This window comes from Lepidothrix coronata, unplaced genomic scaffold (genome assembly GCF_001604755.1).
Source record: "Lepidothrix coronata isolate B3197 unplaced genomic scaffold, Lepidothrix_coronata-1.0 Scaffold170, whole genome shotgun sequence".
Taxonomy (NCBI): Eukaryota; Metazoa; Chordata; class Aves; order Passeriformes; family Pipridae; genus Lepidothrix; species Lepidothrix coronata.
In genome coordinates this window covers 1367649-1389401 of record NW_016690350.1, presented here as the reverse complement: position 1 = coordinate 1389401, position 21753 = coordinate 1367649, and the positions used below count along the sequence as shown (strand labels likewise).

General features: G+C 40.7%; 1 protein-coding gene across 1 annotated transcript in view; it reads left to right on the top strand.

Moving 5' to 3' along the window:
* The window catches only part of CNTN3 (contactin 3), a 106058-nt gene that overhangs the window by 72411 nt on the left and 11894 nt on the right, over positions 1 to 21753 (top strand). The window contains exons 7-11 of the mRNA XM_017829897.1: positions 5922 to 6058; positions 8161 to 8290; positions 9377 to 9527; positions 17656 to 17783; positions 19162 to 19337. Coding sequence (XP_017685386.1) covers positions 5922 to 6058; positions 8161 to 8290; positions 9377 to 9527; positions 17656 to 17783; positions 19162 to 19337 — 722 coding nt within the window. The remainder of the gene's footprint in view (positions 1 to 5921; positions 6059 to 8160; positions 8291 to 9376; positions 9528 to 17655; positions 17784 to 19161; positions 19338 to 21753) is intronic.

The following is a 21753-nucleotide window of genomic DNA, read 5'->3' as shown; positions in this document are numbered from 1 at the left end:
CTAACCACATCCCACTCAGTCTTCCAATAAAAGATCAACATTTAAGGGAGTTGCTCTAAAAGCAGATGAAGATTTGGGGGAAACTATTGCAATATACTGAAGACATAGAGGAAAAAATATCCATCTGCTAGAAAGTACCAGTGTTGTCAAAAATGACACAAATCTGCTGCTGGTAGTGGATGGTGACTGCTGTTGGTTTGTAGAAGTTTAAGGTGTGTCTGCTAATCATATATAGAAAAATATAAGCATTACAAATGAACAAATGTCTTTTTATTTCAGTAGTGACAACATCTGTTCTCCTCTCAGCGGGTTTCTGGCTCACTCAAAAAAAGAATGTAAGAGGAGTTGAGGTTAACGTTTTCCAAGTTGTCATAGTGAAATAGTGTGAAAAATAAGTCTTCAGGGGGGAAATATATTGACAAAAATTTCGTGCTTGAAAATAGAAGGTTTTCCTTTCTTTGCAGATTTTAAAGATTCTTTATAAATGATAAAGTTAATCCTAAACAAAAGCTTGAAACATTCGTTGCTCTGTTATGAAGCAAAACACTCCTGTTCTCCTGATTGGTTTTATGAGCTGAAACTGTGAAAATTTGAAATCTGAAAATCAGGTTTTCCAGTGCATAAATTGTTTGGTTAAACGCCCCCCCCCCTTACGTTTTCTGTGCTGTCCTGCCTCTTTGTCCAATAATGAATTAGAGTCACAAAGCACCTGAATATAGATTCAACTTTAATCATCTCCATAGTCATTTTCTCAAGAATGCTTATTTATAAGTTTGGTTTAGAAATTCTATGCACATCTGTAACTGTCTTCCTGAAAAAATTAAATGGGTCTGGGTTTTTTTGAATATATTGTGGGTTTTACATATAACTCTCAACCCCTAGTTGATATTGATAATTAAAATAGATACTCTAAAGCAGGTATTCTGGGTTCTTTCATAACAATCATCACAGACTGTTAATCTTCCATTTTTTCTCATGAAGGATTTTATCAAGAGAAGCCCAACATCGAGTGTTCATTTTTTTTGTCCCTTTTACAGTTCCAGCATTTAATGCCAGTTTTCTCCTCAGGGGATTTCAGATTGTGCTAAAAATAGGACAAGATTATCTAACTTTGATTGAATATGAAACCTGAATATATAAATAATTTGCCTTCACTTTATTAGGGTGTTCGTTTGTCATCGTTTTTAGTCCTTTCCATGAGAGATAATGGAAGAAGAAAGAATCCACAGAGACATTTCCATGGCACAGAAAAATGAGAGGCGGTGAAACAATCACATTTCTGTGTTTTAAGATGCAATTAAACATGAAGCACGGTAAAGATATGTAAAGCAGTTAATTTAAAGCATAATTGAAGAAAATATATTCTTAATTAGCACTTGCTGATGTAACAGAAGTCATGGTTGACAGTACCAAGGTAAAATGTTTAACAGGGGCAAAAAAAGCCCTGCTGCTGTTCCCCTTTTTGCTCTGCAGTGCTGGACTGTGATAACAAAGATGAACCCCCTCAGTAGTTTGTAGACTCTGCATCATTTTTTTACTATATCAAAAAGTACTGGTATATTTTGTTAATGATTTTTTAATAATCTCCCAGCAAAATTTTACCGAAACCCCACTGTGTGTAGAAGAGCCTGTTTAAAACTCATCTGATAGTCTGACTGTGTCTTGTGATGGAGATGTCTGGAAATATTAACTGCAAAGCCATAAATGACCAAATAATATCAATAAGTTGCTGAGTTTGATCAACCTAGAATTTAATTGTTCTTGCTATCTAAGAATATAATTGCCTTGCTGCACAGACAGATAATCACCTTTTCACATCCTACAGCTTTTCCCAATGATGTAGGAATCACCTGTTGCTTGAGAGCGTTTTTATTTTTGAATGGGAGTCAAAAAATGGACATTTTCAGGGATGTGTTGGATGCTTCTCCAGGCCCTCTTTTTTTATCAGAAAAAAAAGTCACTCATGCTTCAAGTCACTTGGAGTTTTGAGATAAAATAAGGTTCATCACTGCTGCAGGCATCAGTCTGAGTGTCACAGCCTGACTTTAGATAGACTTCCTGGAAAATTGAAGGTTACACTTTTTGGGTGTGGGGTTTTTTTTTTCCCCTGGTGTGCTCTTGAACTGTGGAAAGTTCCTTTAAACTCTGATTTATTGCTGAGCCCTCCAGAGTGTTTTCAGAGTTTTCCAGCCCATCTTCCAGACTGTAAATTGCAAAGGAAGGACATGTGTATAAGCCTCTCGTGTGAGCTCCAGTTAGGGATTGTTCTGGAAGAGCTTCCATAGTCCTCTGGCTCCCAGCAGAGGAATGACAGACCTCAGTACTCTCTGGGACAGGCCAGACAAAAGTCACGGGCCTGAAGCTCTGCCTTTCCTTTGTGCTATTCCTGTGGCTTACAGAATGAAAAGAAGGTTTTTATTGAATACCCCTACTCTGAATGAAATCATAGCTAAAATTACGTGTTTTCATGCGTCATAATCCACAAATAATTTACAAATCCCAGCACAGCTGCTGCAAAGTGTCGACTTCTCCAGCCGCTGCTTCCAAGTTCTTCCTCACAGTCACTCGTGGCAGTTGATCTTCGTTCACATCAACTCCCAGAACACCACGAAGGGTTTCTGAAACATCTTTCAAGATGAAACATCTTTTTTCTGAAACATCTTTTCAAGATGCTTCTTCCTTTCCTTGTGGCCTGCAGGGATGCTCCAGAGTGTAATGAAGCAACAGTGGTTTTCTTCAGGAAGACGTGCCTGGCCTAACTAGCTGGAAGAAAAGGGTCATCGTAACCTCCAAAAAAAAAGATGGCAGAGTCTTCTCTCTGGGATAAATTTTATGAACTTACACACTTGTTCGCTTCTCGCCTCTGGGGCCATGAGTATTGCAAGGAATATTTTAGGCTAAAGCAGCTGAAGCAAAGTACAAGGCTGGTGCTTTTCCAAGTGACTGGCCATGGAGCTGACGGCTTTAGAGAATCACTTACCTACAAGCATTTCACCCTGAGGGAACTTCACATGAATCTTTCATGACGATTGCACAGCAAGTTCTGAAGAATTCTTAATATTACCACAAAATACGGATTCCTCTCACAGTCTCAAACCCTGAACTACAAACTCCATTAAAATTAACTTCCAACCTCTCAATTTACAGGTCATCATCTTATTTTCATCTCAGTGAAGATGTGTTGCCTTCGTGTTGCTCAAGGAGGGAGAAGTGATACCTTCCTGCCTCCTCAGGAAGATCCGAGCTGGACACCAAGCCATGCAGGAGTTCCATGAGACAGTGAAGCTGTTCCCAAGTCATCAGTGTTCCTTCAGGAGCACAGATGTGGCAGTGGTGGAACCAGATGTTCTGAGCAGTAACATTTGCCTAACAGTGACCAGACCTCAGGAGGAATAAAGCTACTTTTTCAGAATCATTTAGGTACCATCAGGCAGAGCTCAACAAAAAGGGCAGTGCTGGCCTTGGCAAGTCCTGCCTCTGTTTTGGGAGGGTATTTAGAGCTACTGATGGGTGACCTTCTGTCTGCACATGTCTCAGCTGCTGCAACATGAACCATCTTTACCTTGGCCACAAATCAGAGTATTCCTAGCTGTAATTGCTCCTGTTTAGGTGCCTTCTCGATTTTGAGCTGGTTGGTCGAATTGTTCTTTTTCAAAGATTTTGAGATGTGGCAGGTTGAAAAGGGTATTTTTCTCTCTGCTGAATTCCTCTATCAGTGATTTGAAGAGAAAAAGAGCCTTTCTGAAGGAAATCACTATAAAGTCTCCATCAACACTTGTGAACGAACAAGCACCGTGAATTTCTCACATTGTGCCTTAGGAATCTGTTCTGTGCATTTCTGCTTTAACCTGTTGTGTGGAAACTCGGGAAACCCTCCTATGGAGACTGTCTGACACAGAGTCCTAAAACATGATTTATGGTGGAGACAGTGTTTTTCTTATTAATGGAATTGAATCCAAGATCTCGAACTTGAAAATAGACTATATTTAACCTCCTTTCAAGTGGAGATAGGCAGCAGGTGTGATATATTCCACATTTATGGATCCATCAGTAATTCAAGCGCTGCTGAACATTGCATAAATATTTAGATGTGCAAAGTGCAGGAAGCACAAGACATGGAGTCCTGAGCCTTCATTTCCATGGCACATGGGGGGCAAATACTCCAAATGACAATGTGATATAAAGCAGTTGCTCTTCCTTGAACTCCAGTGTTGTAACGTGAACTTTCAAGATTAAGCCACACTTAATACCCGTAAAAAATACATTTGTGGGACACAAAGCTCAGCTTATCCTGTCTTGTAGAGCTGACCTTGATAAAGAAGGGGCAAAAAGTATATCAGCCCCAAATCGGTGAAGGGTGTTAATCCTCAAAAAAAAAGTAGTTATTGAGGGTTTCACAGCAACTATTGGTTGAATTCCAGTATTTATTAGTAGTTAATATATCAATGAATATATTTCAGTAAATTCTTCTGTAAGAAGTTAATCCTAAGTATGGATACATAAACCATAAATAGCATTAAACCTTGTTGCCACAGAAGTATGGAACTGTGCATGGGCACGTTGAGGTGTTATTGCTGCGTTGCAGAGGAAATTTGCATGAATTGCAATGAATCTTTTTATTTACAATGAATCTTTTAAAATTAAATTCATCCCAGCCCTCATCCAGACCTGGGCTGGCTGGTGCTGTGCTTGTGGCAGTGGCACAGGATCAGCTCTCAGCTGTGCTCAGACTTCCCTTGTGGCCACAGGCAAGTCATTAATTTCCCTGGCCTGAGTTAATTGCTGGTGTAACTCCACTGTAGTGGGAAGTTCAATGGGAATTAATCTGACCTTCTGTGCTTCCAAAACTCATGTATTAAATAATATTTTCCTGCATCACCAGGGACTTTTTTTCCCTGCTAGTTGTTTTGATACAAGAGGGTTATGAGATTTTCCTAAATGACTAACTTAAGATAATCAAATTGTCTCTGGAAAATTCTTTGCCTGTAGCTGTGTATTTGCAGCCAAGTTCCATCCTACTCTTATCTCTTTTCTCCATATGCAATGTCCAGAATTTATCTTTTCCTGGAGAAATAGCATATATGGAGATTATAAACTTTCTAGTAAATTGAATAAATTCAAAGAAAATTCACAAATTACCTGTAAAACAGTGTTGTGCTGTTGCGTGAAATAGCCCTAAAGGAATAAAAGAATAAACTAATGTTGTCTTCCATGCATTGATGTTTATTTGCCAAGTGAGCTTTCTCCCACCACCACCCTATGAAAGCCGTGACAGATGTTTTAAGTATCTTTACAGTTTTAACTATATTTTGGGTAATTCTGAAGGATGTATGTTAATACATCCAAGTTTTGTTCAAAAAATAGTGATTTTTATGGACTTTCTTTTACTGGTTTGCATCACCCAAATGCTGTGCCAAGACTAATGCTTTCAAAAACAATCTCATATATCCATGGATTCATCCTGTTAAGTGCTGCCTCACATTAGAAAACAATTTAAATGGTATTTAGCACTAAGGCTGACATACCATTATTTTTTTTTAGGACTTAAAGGATTCTCTTCAGCATTAATTTGATGATTTAGCCACATCATTTATTTAATTTCAGACTCACCATTAATGTCCTTTTCTTACATTTCCCTCCGTTTCAAAGTTGTGTTGTTTAATCATTAGTGATTTTAACATTGGTTTCACTACTACACCTTTAGTGATTTGTACTCTCAATTTTCTTTGGTTTACTGCCGTAGTAAAAAAATGTATAAAAGGAAGAGCAAGTTACTTGTTTCATTAGGGGACTTGAAGCAGAACCTCTGTTGGTACAGACCAGTCTGTGCAGAAAACTGATGAGTTTCCTGTAAATTAACCTTTAGATTCTGGTATGGAACAATAACTTGTTTGGGTCTCTGCTGTGTTTTTCATCTGCAGCAAAGCCTCACTGGATCCAGACCATAAAGGATGTTGAAGTTGCTGTAGAGGACACCTTATATTGGGATTGCAGAGCAAGTGGGAAGCCCAAACCATCATACAGGTGGCTGAAGAATGGAGACCAACTGTCAATAGAGGTAACGTTCTCTTTTGAAAATGTGACACTGTGTAAAATCAACGTTATTCATACAAATGTGAGAATTTTCAGAAGCGTGGGCAATTAGTCAAGAGGAGTGTTTGATACTGGTTTTCATGTTTGTTGAGAGTATCCAGGTGGAAACTTCAAAAGCTGCAATACCAGAAACACAAAGACAAATTATGTTGTACAGAAACATCCCAGCTAAAAGCAGATTCAAAAGCAACAATAGAGGCATAGAAAGAAATCTGTAAGGAATGACTGGAGAAGGGAGCTTAATAAAGTTGTACATAAAGAACCATAAATGAATGTAAATGGTTTTACTGTAATTGCTGCTGTCTTTTCACTGAAGGTAAGAAAACATATTCAAACTTCTTGACAAAAAAAAAAAGACAAAAATCCCGAAGATTCAGTAGGTTCCCATTACTTGATGCAAAGAATGTATTTGCTTTAATACAGTTGTTAAAGTAATGGAAAGTAATGCATTTGGTGACAGGGAAAAGAGGTTGAACTTAGAAGGGGAGATACTTGGTCTCCAGGTCTGAAATGCAGATTGATTTTAAATTATTGATTTTAAATCTCACTGCTTCATTGGAAAATGGCTCAGTTCAGGTTATCAGTTATATAAACTACAGGCACCAGCCCATTGCAGGGAGGCATTTTGCCCTTGGCCAGTGCCTTGTGCTCAACACTGGCACTAAAGAGTTGAAGAAGAAAGAGTGACTGCTCAGGTGAATTCAGTGGATGCTGTGAAGAACATCTCTCACCATTCAGGGTGTTACATGGTCACTGAAAGGAGTGGTGGGGGTTTGGGGACAGGTTAAATGAGGGAGCACAGAATCTCACAAAGAGGCACTGAGGTGAAGTGCTTTTTTACCTCAGTAAGTACAGAAACATCTTAGAATCATTCAGTCTCCCCTTTTGGGTGTTGGTGTCCAGCCTTTTGGCATCATGTCAGAGCAGAAGCATGACTGCCTCTGGAAATACTAAAGGACTGACTCTCTGAAAGCCAGCAGAAGAGGAGTTCTCTCTGTGTAGTGATCAGGTGTCTTCTGCTCCTTGACCACAAGAATCCTTCATGCTGGGTCTTCTACACAAAGATCTGCTGGGATTGTTCTGCTCAGCTTCCCTTCTCCATAAACATCTTTTTTAAAGAAGAGCAAGAACTGTGGCTTGGGTTGCTAGAGGGGGGATCAAGGCGTGGAGACAAAGGCTTGTCCCTCTGTGGGATTGTTTTGTCCTTTGTCTGACTGGCTGAACACCTCTCACTCAGCTGGGAGGGGACACTGAGCTGTCCTGGCTGCCCAGAGGTAGCTGGAGTCCCCCTGGGCTGGGCCAACTGTGTGTACATGCCCCTAGGAAAAGGCAGGGGGTGATACCATTGCATTGGGCCTGCTAAGCCATGTCCAGAACAAAAAAAAAAAAGCTATTAGAAAATATTTTTGGGTGTGTAGTTTGGGTCCTGGCCCATTTTTTTTTTCCCCGGAGGTTGTGCTCCTTTGGTTTTGTCATTGTCACTGGCTCCTTTTCTCCCCAGTTCCACCACTCCCTCCTCAAATTAGTCACTTCTTATTGTAATTGATGCAGTTTTCCAAGGATAAGCAAGGTGGGAAGATCCAGATACTTCAGTGGCTTTGCTGGCTTTAAGGCACTTAAGTCCCTGTCTTGTGTTTAATGACTGCTGGAATTTGTTCTGCACAGTATTAGGGGGAGCTCATTAGCAAATGGCATGTGTGAAGTCTCTTGAATAGTACAAAATGCCAGTGCCATCTGTATAGTTTGGATACTCTGGTCTGTCCTGAGGAGGCTGGAGGGATTTTGTCCCTATTTCCGGGGAAATACAAGGGTATTTGAGATTGCAAAGCCTCTGTGAGACTCAGCAAGTAAGAATCGTTTTCATACTGTCTTGCCAAGCCTCCTTATTTGATGACTGTTACCAGATCATGATGCAGTTGTGTCACTTCTTTTAGAACTGTTCTCATGATTATGCTGTTGCACTTACCCCATGTATTGTATTTATGCTGTCCTGTTTATATTCCTTACTTATTTTAAATTTTTCACAGGAAATATATCATCAATAAAGATATTTTTCTTAATATTCAGGGAAGGATCCAAATTGAAAATGGTGCACTTACAATATCAAATCTAAATCTGACAGATTCTGGCAGATACCAGTGCATAGCTGAAAATAAACATGGTGTCATCTACTCGAGTGCAGACCTCAGGGTTGTAGGTAAGATTTTCCTTTTTCACTAAAACACAAACCTCATTTTCGCTCTCCACACCCCCTCCACCTGCCTCATGTTCCACCTCCTCATCATCTCAAATTTAACTCACTCAGATGCTGTCACCAAAATAAACATTTCTGTCAAGCTGATGTCTTTATCTGCAGTGCTGAGGAGTTGACTCATCTGCTTCCAGAGGATTTGCAGGCCAATCATTCATTTCTTTAAAACAGAACGTTCTAAACTATTCACTGGGGGAGGAGCAGAGCTGGGGGTTTGGACACAGGCCTGGAGATTAAAACCCCTGGCGTGGTGTGGAGGCTCCGCAGTCGGTCAGCAGCTCTCACCTCCTGCTCTGAGGCTCCCAGGCATATAAAAGCCATTGTGTGCAGCCCTTCTTGATCCAGGGGATGAGAAATTGTCATTCAGTCAAATCAGCATGTGCTTGGGTGTAAAACGGGGACAAGTGTTTGTTTGAGGGGAACACAGAACTTGTGACTTCCACACTCACGTGTTTTTGTGATTTGTACCCTGAGCTGATTTCAAAACCAGGCCTGTCAGAGAGGAGTGTTTTGGGGACACAAGTTATTGCCTTTCTATTGTTAAGGTTACAGTCCATCAGCAGGTGCTTCCTCAGCCCCGGTCTCCTAAAATACTGAATTTCCTTTTGTTAGTGTAGGTAGAAGCCATGTGCATTTTTGGTAAATGAAACCCGTCCACCCTCAGAACGAGCTGTGCTGTCATTTCGTGTCACCTGACACTGCATTCCCAACGGGAAACCTCTCAGTTCTGTGGGGTTTAATGAGGCTCCTGAGCTGAGGCAGGTCTGCTCCCCCTGAGCAGGGTGTGCAGCCAGGCAGGGGCTGGAGGCTCGATGGGGTCACGGGTGGGGTCGGTGTGACCCGCTCTACACACCTTGTTAGGAGAGGCACCTGCACAGCCTGTGTGCCTGGATGGGGAGGAGAGATGCCTGATTGTCCAACAGGAGATCCGTTTGAACTAATTAATGGGTTTAATTGTGTTTGGAATCTGAGAGGTATCATTAATAGAATTTAAAGTGCTTTATTTCACTGTTACTCTCCCTTCTGTTTTAGCTTCTGCTCCAGACTTTTCCAAGAATCCGATGAAGAAACTGATCCAGGTTCAAATAGGCAGCACAGTTGACTTTGAATGCAAACCCAAAGCTTCCCCCAAGGCCAAATGTTCCTGGAAGAAGGGAGGTGAGCAGCTACACGAAAATAAAAGGTATCAAGTTACATTGGTTTATTTGTTTTAATCTTACAAGAAGCTTTTTTATGTCTTTTTATGCTGTGGTGTCACCTGTAGATCCAAAAATTTTAAAGTTTCTGTGAAGTCTGTCTGGCTGGGGAGGGGGTTCTTCAGTTGTTTATTAATTGTCATTGTATCAGAGCACTAAGAGTGCAAGTGTGGTGCTTTCTCTAAGGTCAAGGGGTGGATGCTATTTTCAGTTTAACGTAGAGTTTGGCCAGATTTAGAGAGAACCAGGTACTGATAGAAAACTGGAAAGGCAAAGCCTATAGAACAGTACTAAAAGCCTTCAATAAAATGCTCTGAAAATGTTGGCAAGGAGGCAAATGAGATATGTCACAGCCCTGGTGATAATATGGCTGAGAAAAGAAAGAAAAGTTAATGATTGTGAGGTCGAGAATAGCAGATGAAAACAGGAAAAGAAAATGAAAATGCACTTAGAGGTTCTTTTCAAGCAACTGTGATCTTACCAGTGATAATATCTGTCACCATTGTTTACGTGATAGTGAATGTGTTTTGGGGTTAGTAATTCCCAGTGGAGAGTTTGTGATTCACCCGTATCCCCAGCTATTGATTTCCAACAACATGTAAACGTTTTTTCCCAGCAATAACCATTAAAACATTATTGAATTAGTCATGAACTGAAATTGCACAAAGTCTGCTGATTAAATTGTATAATAAGACAACACAGAACTGTTCCTCCCTGCTCTGCAGCAACCGTTTACTTTGCATCTCTCCCACACTGGGGATTACTGGCTTTTCAGGCTTTGTGTTTTACATTTCAGCATTTACACAGACTCAGAGTTTCAGTAGCGAACTGGGACAGCAAAAAAGCTCCTTGGATGGAAGGTGTGATTGAGATGGTTCCACATCTGATTTAGTGTAAATTAGGCACGTTGGTACTTCGGACGTTCCAGCGCATGGAACAGGCTGTGAACACTCAGAGGAGCACAGTAACTGTTTGGGAGCTCAGGCTGCCCCAGGTCAGCCTTTCTGCGGGTGGTTGCTGGAGTATCTGAGTTAAATACACGCTGTAGTCACAGCAACAGCCATGGAAAGTCAGTGTTTGCCTGGGAGCAGTGGGGACAGGATGACTGTGAGCGTTCCTCTTGGAACACTCTGGTGTCAGCCTGTACTTAGCAGGATAATTCATGGACAAGGAGTGTCCAGAAGTCCAGGCAGGAGACTGAGGAAACAGAATACTTTGTTTTTGAAGGAGGATTAACATGGCAGTGTGTTGTGGTTTAAGGAGTGTATCCCTGCTCCTCTAGGAATTTGTGTTGGGTTGTACAAAGCTTAGCCTGTCATCAGGAAGCTAGTTCTAAATTAGGCAAAATTCTCCTAGTCTTTTTCCTGTAAAACACTACATTGTGGTTTGGTTTTGCAATTTCTAAACACAGAAGTTGCTGTCAGATAGATCAAAACTTACAGAGGCTGCAGGGGAGACCTTTCTTTGCTCCATCATAAGGCTGGAGCTCTCTCCTTGTACCCAGAAGCTTTGGGCACTGTCATCTTGACCTGTGCAGCCCTGGCTCTCTGTTCACAGGGATCACAGTAGTTTTCTTGTGCTCTGGTGTTAAGTGTTGTCAAATGTGGCAGTTTGGCAGAGGATGGGGCAAATGTTGTTGCAGAGCTTGACACAGTACCACAGCCTCACTCGCTGGCTGCAGGCCTGCAGGAGAGCAAAACCTCGTTCCAAATAGCACTGGTTGGTTTTCTTTTCTATGTGAAACCTCCCATCATCCTTTAATTAAATAATATCATATTAATAAAGAAGTCAATAACACAGAACCACAGTGATCTCTAAAATTTATGTGATACCTGTCACATTTTGATGATTCTCAGTGGGGTTTATTTTGATGATTGCTTTTGTAAAGCATGTGCAAAAAATGCGTAGCACCTGATTTTCTCCATTTAGGAAAATTCTTCTGTACCACCTCTATAATAAGGCAGGCAGGTGGAATGGTGTCCCTCCCAGTCCTGTCCCTGTTGTTGGAGCTGCCCATCATCAGCCTGTTTAGGTTCAAGTCATGACAAGTCAAAGCTTCCAGGCACTGCTGGACCTCGTAGGACTCCACACATCTCCAGGAGAATAGTTTCAGCCACATTGTGTCTTTCTTTGAGCTTTCTCTCTGGCTGGGCATCACATCTGGTCTTAGTGCTTGCTTTGGATTGCCCTTCCAAAGCACTGCTCACCAGTTTCATTGGAGTGATGGTACCAGGCTAGAGGCAGTAATGCTCAGTTTCTAAAAATGAACATACACGACGCTGCCCGCTTAGATTTATGAACATAAATTACAGCTTTTAGTTCTGAAAAGTGCAGGTAATTCCAACATATGACCCAGAGTGTCTCCCACTATATTTTTGACAACATACTGTAAATGGCTTCCAGAGGAAGCACAATAACAAGCCAGTAATCCTAAATTAATCTAAATGAAGTCCGCTTGCCTTCAGAGAAAAGCAGAAGTGGAATTCTTTGCAGAAAGCACTGGAGTTCATTGCTGTCTGCTGTGAATAATTGCAATTCATGGATTTCTTGCAGTTCTACAATTCCTGCAATTCAGGAAAGGGTTTCCAATTAGCAGTACATTTTTCAGCCATTAACTACATTTCCAGTGGAGAAGTCTGTTGAGGAGGGTTTCTTTTTATTTACTTACAGAAAACAGGAGGAATGAGTTCCTAGAAGGGGAATGCTGGTCGTGGAGATCCAGCAGGCACTACCCCTGGGAGAGGTGGAGGGGCAGAAGGAGCTTAATTGCATTTGGAGCTCAGCCCTACAGAAGGGTTCAAGCTCACAGAGCCCTCCTTTGGAGACACAGCCAGAAATCAATTGTGAGACAGAGACTGACTCCCATCCCTTATCAAATGTTGTCAGCTATAATGTCAACTATTACCATTTGCTTGTGAAGAGCAAGTGGAGACTTCAAAGAATTTCAAGTTATTTCATCTCCATAAATCAGCTCCTGCAAGGGCACAGCTCTGGGACTATATCCCACGTGGGTAAATAGATGTATTGTTTCCCAAATTCATTTGCCCTCAAATAGTCAAATCCATACTCCGGTTGGTTTTGGTAAGTTTGCTGGTGGTGTGTGAAGTTACTCAGTGCTGTCAGAGAATGGGGGCAGTGAAATGTTTTCACCGATGCAGCAGCAGGGATAGAGTTGATATGTTTTAATAAAACTCCTATTTAAATGATAAAAACAAAGCACAAATACTCCATTAATTCAGTGTATTCTGTCGTCAGAGAACTTAGGTTTTGCTGGAGGTTTTGACCACATTACTTTAGTAAAGCCTGAGAGAGTTTCATTTTGATGGCACTGTTGCTCGTATTCTTAATTTATTTTTAAATGGTGCTGCGTTTTCAGTGTGTAAAAGATTTGGATAATGACTCAGTAAATTTTAATTAAATGAGCTGAATATGATATGTCTTGTGGAGGGAAGAAAATATAATTCAAAATGGATTCATGAGCTCTGGGCTGAGAAGTCGCTCAGCGTTGAAGAATGCAATCTTGTTTCTTGTTAATTTTGCAAAGTATGTGATTTTTTTTTTTTAATATCTTGAATAAAGAGAGCTAAACAGTAAAGAGCAGCGGAATGCAGAGAAGTGAAAGCATAGGGTAACATGCAGAAGGATGTCAAATTAAGGGAGGAAAGAAATAATTCCTGATAAAAAGGTGCAGGATTCTCAGAAGTATCAGTTACTCGGTTTATCTTCCCTACAATTTTGAATTAAGTATTTTTATTTCATTTTGTGTTACAGTTGGAAATGCTGTGATGTGGAAAGTAAAGCATTTACTTACTGGTACTTAAATAAAATTTTTCTCTGCTGACTTTCCTGTTAATTAATCTGGTTTAATTTAGTTGGAATTTGATTGATATATAAAAAGACAGTTCTGACCCACTTTTCCACTGTTCTTTTGTACTGAAGTGTTATGAACTGGAAAGGAGTATGTTCATGTTTATTATCATATCAATGAGGATCTAAAATAGTTGGCTTTTTTCCTGAACAATCTGACAAATGAAAAAGGCAGCAATTCCTTAGTTTGATTATGTCTGTTATTTTAGTAATAAAGCATTGTCTTGGGAAGATGAACTAATTTACATTCATTAACAGTTTCATTAATGACAGCCAGTTTCAGTGGCAATAATTTTACCAACATGAGGCTCTCAGGTCAGGAACCCCAAGTCCTGAAGTGGTCGATCCTTGTCCCCATTCTGTTGACCTCGGTCACAGACCGTGGGTGTGAGTTCAGGTTTGTTTAGCTGGTGGGTTTTTATGCCATCCTTTGACTGCTGGAAAACAAAAAGACCCTTTGCCAAGATCAATTTCCCACAGTTTTGCTCAAGAGCAAGCGAGAGGGGATGGTTTAGTCAATGATGCTTTGATCCGACGGCCAAACAGGTCCTGAATCCGTCTCCTGTTGTGCACGTGGAATGTGCCAAAGCGTTCACTCCACCCCTTCTCTCTGTCCTGCAGGGATAAAGGTTTGTGCCATTTGCCAGGGCATCAAAAGTGTGCAGGTGGTAGAAATGGAATTCCCTTTGAAAACTGCTGGCCTTGAGCAAAATGTGTTGGAAAAACACTTGTAGATCCCGGGAATGCCAAAGGTTGTGTTCTGGTTTCGTGTCAGGGATCCAGGTCTCTTCCTGGCCACAGGCCAGCCCTTGTAGAGTTGTTTTAGTGTGTGATTATCTAAAAATTTTCAGTAAACTGAAAACTTCGTTTTGTCTAATGTTTCAGCAGGGGGGGTAGAGCTGGTTTTGGATTTAGGGTTTCCAGAGGCTCTACACTGCACTTACTGGTTTGTAATTGAAAAAGTAAAAAGTTTCTCTTTCCTAAATTACCAGCTAAAAATTTTATTTTGACTATCATATCTTTCTCAAATTGATTTTTTGGTGTTTTGTTTGCCTTTTTTTTTTTTTAACTCTGGGAAAAAACCTTGATTCTTAATTATATCTGGGTTTTAATAAGCCTACTTCTTAATTATTTTAGGCAAGCTAGACTTGCAAATAGCTCAGAGCACTCTAAAAGTGATTTGTTTTAATTAAACAATAGACATTCTCAGGTTTATTCCCTGATCCTGATTTTTCCTTTGTTTGATCTTAGACTTTGTCAACACTTGGGTTTTATTTAGTTGTATTTTTTCTACTGGGAAGTGCTTCAAAGTAGATGAAGCAACACAAGCCTTAGCTAGAAAATGCAACTCACTGGCTTGCTTGCAACCATAATTGATATATTTTAACACCTTTTTTTTTAATGTCATTCTAATTACCTATAAAATGTATTACTCATGTCTTTAACACATTTAAAACACCTATAAACCATATGGTCCAATTTAATTAATTTAAAATGTTCCATCTAACATAAAGTGCAGCCAAATATGACTTGGGAATTTTGCAAAACAAGTTAATAAGCCTCAGGGAGGTCAGTGGAGGGAGCCCATCCTCCTTAGGAATGTGCTGCAAATGCCACCACACTGGCTGAGGTACCTCAGGATGCTCTGGAGGATTCAAAGTTCTTTACTTCCAAAGGGAAGAAGATTAAACCATCTATTTATAAATCCGTTTCTCACTCCAGTAAGATGCTTTTGTCTGTCCTTCTAACAGGGTGACTTGTTGTCTCCTGCCATTTGCATCTGCTGATTTCATTATTGTCCCACCTTTGCCCAAAGGAAGTATCCCAGCTGCAGCCCCGGGTGTTGCAGCTCCGTTTTTTAAGGAAATCTAAAATGCAATTTGAAATAATTAAGGAAAAAACCCCAAAAAACAATTAAAAGTTGCACTTATTTCTGTATTATGATTTCTGAAATTATGTTAGAGCAGTGCAGCTGTGGAAGGATCCAGGTTTCTGCTTTCAGACGTTTAAAATACAGTCTCCACATGGCTTTGAGGATCAGGTGAACGTGCTGTTAAAGGAGAGGGGCAGTGTAACCACAGAGCCCTGGTGGGGTGACACCTCCGTGATCTGGGACTGGGAATGTGGTTTTGGGGTCAGACAAGATAAGGGTGAAGGGTAAGATCACTGAACCCATCAGACTCCAGTTGTGTTCTGTTGCCCTTATTTACCCACTGAATTATTCTCTGAAATACAGATTCAGCTGAATTGCTCTTTTTAAAAATACCATTGTAGCTGTGTATTATTTATACTGTAAATCACTATAAATAATGAATGATGGTGCAGCTCACTGAAGCTACACCTTTTAGGGGCCAACGTTTATTTTGCCAGCATAATTAAATCCGAGGAGTGTCTTAGCTGTGCCTGCCCTCAGTGCTGAAAGCCTGGACAGGTTTGCCTGGAGCCAAAGCTGTGGTTTCCAGCTTGGATTGCCCTTCCTCAGCCACTGTCCCACATGTGGAGCTGCACAGGGAGAATTGCTCCCACTGAGCTGGTGGTGTGAATGCCAGGAGAGCCAGGAACCTGTTTGCTCAAGTGAGCATCCTGCTTACAGAATCATAGGATTGTGGAGCCTCTAAGATCATCAAGTCCAACTGTCAAACCACCACCACCACCTTGTTCACCACTCAGCCATGTCCCCAAGTGCCACATCCCCATGGTTTAAAACTTCCAAGGATGGTGATTTCACCACTTGCCTGGGCTGCCTGTGCCCAGGGCATGTGGGCACAACCCTTTCCATGAAGAAAATTTCCCTAATATCCAATCTAAACCTTCCCTGGCCCAGCTTGAAGCTGTTTCCTCTCATCCTGCCACTTGTTACCTTGGAGAAGAGGCTGACACTCACTTCACTACAGCCCCCTTTGAGGTAGTTGTAGAGGGCTTATCCCATGCTCAGGACAAGTTTCATGAGGAATAGTAGTGATTCCAGTTTCCACTTAACACAGCAGAATTCCCCATCTTTCTGTAATAGGTTTTTAACCAGAGAGAACTGAACTCAGCTGGGAGAAATTACGGAGATCCATTGATACTGTTTTACCTCAAGTGTGTTAAAAATAAAAAGAGCAGCAAGCATGTGTAATTAATTAATTTTGTACTGAATGAAGAAGCAGGTTAATAATGAAGCACATGCAGGCAAAATCCTCACAACTCTTCTGTGCTAAGTTTCATGACATTTGCTGCCTTCTCAGCTGATACTTACACTGAAAATTGTGCAAGACTCCAACTGCTGCAGTGAGGGGTTGGAGTGTTGTTGTTTGCTGTTCTGTTGATTTTCTGTAGCTCCATGTGGGTGTTTGGGGCATTTCCAAACACCATCTTGCTGAGGTGCTTAGGGAGCCAACAGAGTGGTCTCACTGAGGTTCATCTGGTGCCTCTGAAATGGGTTGGTGGGATCTGAGAGAAAAGCTCTGAAACTCTTGACTCGGATGTATCAGGAACCTTTTGTTAATTATTCTGGACATTTTATATGCAGTTTGTTGTACAACTGCTTCAGGTTGTCCTCAGGAGACTTGGTAGAAGCCCCTGCAGCTGAGGATATGATAGGTGGGAGGACTAGAAATGGGCAAAGAGGGAGGCAAACCATCCTTAGCTGTGCACCCATCTAGTGCTGCTGTCAAGGAAATAATCTCTGCCCTTCTGTCTGTGTATTACTGTGGATCTTCTCTTGTCCACATCTTTTCTGAGCACCTTTCTGCTTGTTGCATTTGTCTGTCCATTGGGCACAGCTCTCACTGGTGGAGGTTGTGTGGGGTGAAGGGAATTTCCTTTCCTGCAAGTCCTTCCACAAAGGAATCTTCTGAAAAATCCTGTTGTGTCATTATGGTAGTGAGAGACAATCATTTCAAAGTTGCTGTTCAAGACTGCATGAGGTAAAAAACTTAACAGTTGAAGGTTATTCTAGTTTCAGTTGGTGCAGCTGAAAAAGATGGAGTTAATGTGGGATTTCTGTCTCTCTCACAGACACACACACATCCCCACTACATACATCTCTAAAACACTGTCTTTGCTGATGTCCAAAACCAGTAATACATGGATGGGTTCAAATTTGTTGTATATTGTCAGTAAATAGTCGTAAAGTTTTCAAGCACCAGGTTGGTAATTGCCCTGGTTTCAGCTGGAATAGAGTTCATTTTCTTCTGATGCAATTTAATATATCTGAGGTAACAGTAGAGTATTTTAAAATTTTAAAATCTCTTCATCATTCTTTAGAATCGTGCTGTCAGAGGATGGAGGACTAAGAATAGCCAATGTGACCAAAGTGGATGCTGGAACCTACACGTGCCTGGCAGCAAACCAGTTTGGAACAGCCAGTGGCTCAACAAACTTAATAGTTACTGGTGGGTGAACTGGGATGGAGGGTCTGTGGGAAGGGATGGAGTTGGAATTGCAAACTCTGTGACAGGAGTCTGAGTTTGCTTATTGACAAATTACTAAATGTCGTGGAATGTAAAGAATATGAGAAGTTTTACATTTAACAATCTGTAAAGATAGAAGAATATTTGTTACAGCTCTTTTATTGAGAGGAAAGAGACTGAGGGATTTTGTCTTTCACAAAGATTCTCAGATGTGAGGGAGTTCTGAACACTTTCCTCCCTTCTCTTACTTGTCTAAATACTAAACAGTGCAATTATGCTTTTAAGTTCTTGGGCTCTTTTAAATCTGTTATGGAAAAAAAAATGTTAATCAAAAAGTGTTTGAGGTAATTTTATATTCCAGTTGAAAATCTGTTTAGCCCAAAGGAAGTCTGTGTGCTGTTTGCTTGTGGAAAAAGATGTGGTAGAAACTCCAGCTTCAGGGGAGCATTCAGGGACTCCACAAGGAAATAAAATATAAAGTCAAAAGCAAATTGCACACAGAATTGTTAAAAGGGGTCTTGCCCCTTCCTCCAAGTCATCCATTGCTGGCTGAGATAATGTATTAAAAGAACCAGTGGTTTGTGAAGTTTATCTGAAGAATGTGTTTTCTCATAACATTCTTTTTCAAAGATTTGAATATCTGAAAAATTTTCCAAACTCAGGAGCACAGACTGGAAATGTGAAGCTGTTAATTCACTGAACAAAATAATTCTGTTTGGACCTAAGAGATATACAGGATATGTAATGCACTGGGATATCAGATAATTCTAAGTGATTCATGTCCCTTTATATAGAAGTAATAGAATTATATACAAAATTCCTAGAATTAAATATTATTTTTACAGTATTTATAGTAGTTGACATTTTTCTCCAATAATATGAGTCTGGAATAGCAAGCAGCTATTCTTAATGGCACTGTTTACATTTTATATGATGTATGGACCTAAATATCCAATGCAGTCTTCCTTATCTGGATTTGCCCTGGTTTCTGGACTTTATTAGCTCCTTTTTTACTCCCACCTCTTCATCTTCCCCGTGGCTGCTGCTGCTGCTTCTTGCTCTGAAACAGGAGTGTTTTGGAGGCACGAAGCTGAGAGACACAAAGCTGAGAGGCACACACGTCTCGAATGGCAGTGGGTTGCAGTGGTTTGGCTTTGTGAAGTGTGTTGGTTTGCACACAGCAGGTTAAAATTCACCTTTGCAGGGTCAGGCAGCTCCCACTCATCAGTGTGCGAGGACACAACGCTCCGACAGCGGCATTTCCAGCCCGGCTGCGCTGTCAGTCACCGGGTGGAATATCAGGAGCAAGCAAAGCTCAGCAGGACAGGAATCCACTAACCAATATTCCTGCTCTCCACAGAGCCAACCAGGATCACCTTGGCGCCTTCCAACATGGATGTCACCGTTGGGGAGAGCGTGGTGCTGCCGTGCCAGGTTCAGCACGATCCCATCCTGGACATCACCTTCACTTGGTACTTCAATGGAACCCTCACTGACTTCAAGAGAGATGCTTCCCACTTTGAGAAGGTTGGAGGGGTAAGCTGAGAACACCTTCTCTTCATTTGCCTTACAGGTGTAGACTGACTTAGTTATTGTCTTTTTTCAATGTATAAAAATAGGAAGTTCCTTCTCTTGCACGGGCATAATTCCAAATCAAAGCCTTACTTTAATGTCTCTGAGGAAATAAAGCATTAAAAAAATATAGTGGGTTTTTTTCACAAAACATGCTCTGTTAGTGCTGAAGAAAAATCCAGAGTGAGCATTGCCTAACTCAGAATTCTGAATCTAGAACGTTATACTTGAAAATTTGTCATAAAGGGCATAGTGGTTTTTATGGAGTAGAGACATTTAGGGTGGGGTTTTTTAAAGTTTGTGTTTGTGTAAAGAGGGTTTTAAGCTTTTCAGTAGAAAACTTCATAGATATCCAGGAGATCCACAGGAATATTTTATGGGCTTATTTTAAGGTCGGAGGAATAATTTCATCTGGAGTTACATGCAGGTCGTGGTAAATAAATAAGCCTAAATATGTCCGAGCCTTCCAATAGTTGCAGTGTGTATTTGCTAAATGAAAATATCATTGAAAAAAATAACTTCAGCTTTCTTGGTTGGAAAATAATTTTTTAATAGATAGATTTCTGTGTAATGATGTCTGGGAGGTCCCTGTCACACCTGCCTGAGGTCTCCAGCATTGTAGTTAGTGGGACGTTACGGGATCACCACCTGGTCTTCCAGATGGTTAGAAAAGAAAACTATGGGATGCAAGGCTGGCTGACTGCTGGTTTGTTTTTTTTTTGTTAGGTGATTTATACAGAGAGCGTGGCAGACCAAGCAGATGCCCAAATTTTGAGCAGACTTGCCTCTAAACTGGGTATCACTCAGCAATGGCTGGGGCTGTTCTGCAGCTGAGAGAAGCAAAAGCAATTCCAGAAGTTGTTCCTCCTGCATGGAATACTCTTTATTTCTAATATTCCATGTATTATTGGGAAAGGAAGATGACCTGGGCTTGTCCCCACTGACAAAGGTTTAATCTGAGCAGGGAGGAATGCAGATACCCTGATGGAAATGGGGGGAGGTTTTTTCCTGCTGCAAATTTCTATGTTCCCCCTGGTACCTTGAGATTCTTCCCCAAAATATCCACAAATATTTTAAATGCAGCATTAATATTTTGGTGCCTTTCATGTCAAGCAAAACTATTCTATTTGGCAGCCCTCTTTGTGGAGATGCCTTAAACTGAGTTTGCTAAAATAAGTTTGTGCAGAATGTGATTTGCTTGTATTCATTGCTGATGTTGGGCATTCCCTGAATATCCACTTCCAATCAAGTAGATGGATTTTAGATTGCTTTTAACCCAACTTTTAATTTATTGTAAGCAATCAGCACTGAATTGTCCTGCAAACAACTTCCATCTGTGCTTTCACAGAAGACCAGGCACACACATGGAAGGGAATCAGGCAATTGGTTTCAGCTTCTGTTGAATAAAGAATTGAGACATTGTAATGCTGAAACAAAGAAAAATAACCAAACATTTGGAAAGGTTAATTTTTTTTTTTCCTAAGATTAAAATAAACCTAAAAATCATGTCTTTCCCTTTCTCCCAAAGTGCTGTGTGCCCAGGAATCAGTCGTGTGGCCAGAGTAGCTGCAAATACACACAAAGTAGGGCTCTGTCCTCAAACAAATTTTCTCCAGAAAATTTAAATATAAAGCTTTCAGAAATCCAAATCTGTCTAAGAGGTTTTTCACATGGAAAATACCTTGTGAATGAGGTTAAAGCAGTAATTCAGCTGACACAAAGAGGAGATTTTTTTTTTAAGGGACACTGCCAGTGGTTTAGTATCAAGTTCTCTGCTCAGTGATGTAGAAAACAAATATTTTTCAAGGAGCCCTGAGATGATTTGAAGTTACAGTTACTACTCAAGTTCTGTGTGTGTTTCTTGTGACTCAGGATATCAACCACATGCTATGATAAGAGAGAGAACAATGGGGGAGAAAAACCTAAAGATTAAATATTCAGTGAAGAACAAAGAATAGACAGACCCTAGGCTTGCAAAATGGGAAATTTAGCCCAAGCTTTAAATGAAAGTGTGCTCACAGTAACCTGTAGAATGGCCCAAATTCAGCTTTGTCATTTACACGTTCCTTAAAAATCTGTCATAACTTGGCTTATAAATTCTAGCTATAAATTCCATAAAGCCTGTATAGAAATCAGATTGGTTCATGGACATAGAAAGCTTGTTTTTTCCCTTTCTTGGGGCTTTGAGACAAATGGTTGGTCTGTCACAGGGCACTGATGTTATTGATGGTTCCTGAGAGCAGGAGGTGTGTTCCCACTCCGAGCTCACCATGGTGTAGCTTAATTATCCCAAAAAGAGGGACATCATCCTATGTTTGGTAGGAAAATGCTCACAGACAAGAAGCATGAAGCAGTAACTTGCTGTCCTGGACAGTGTCTG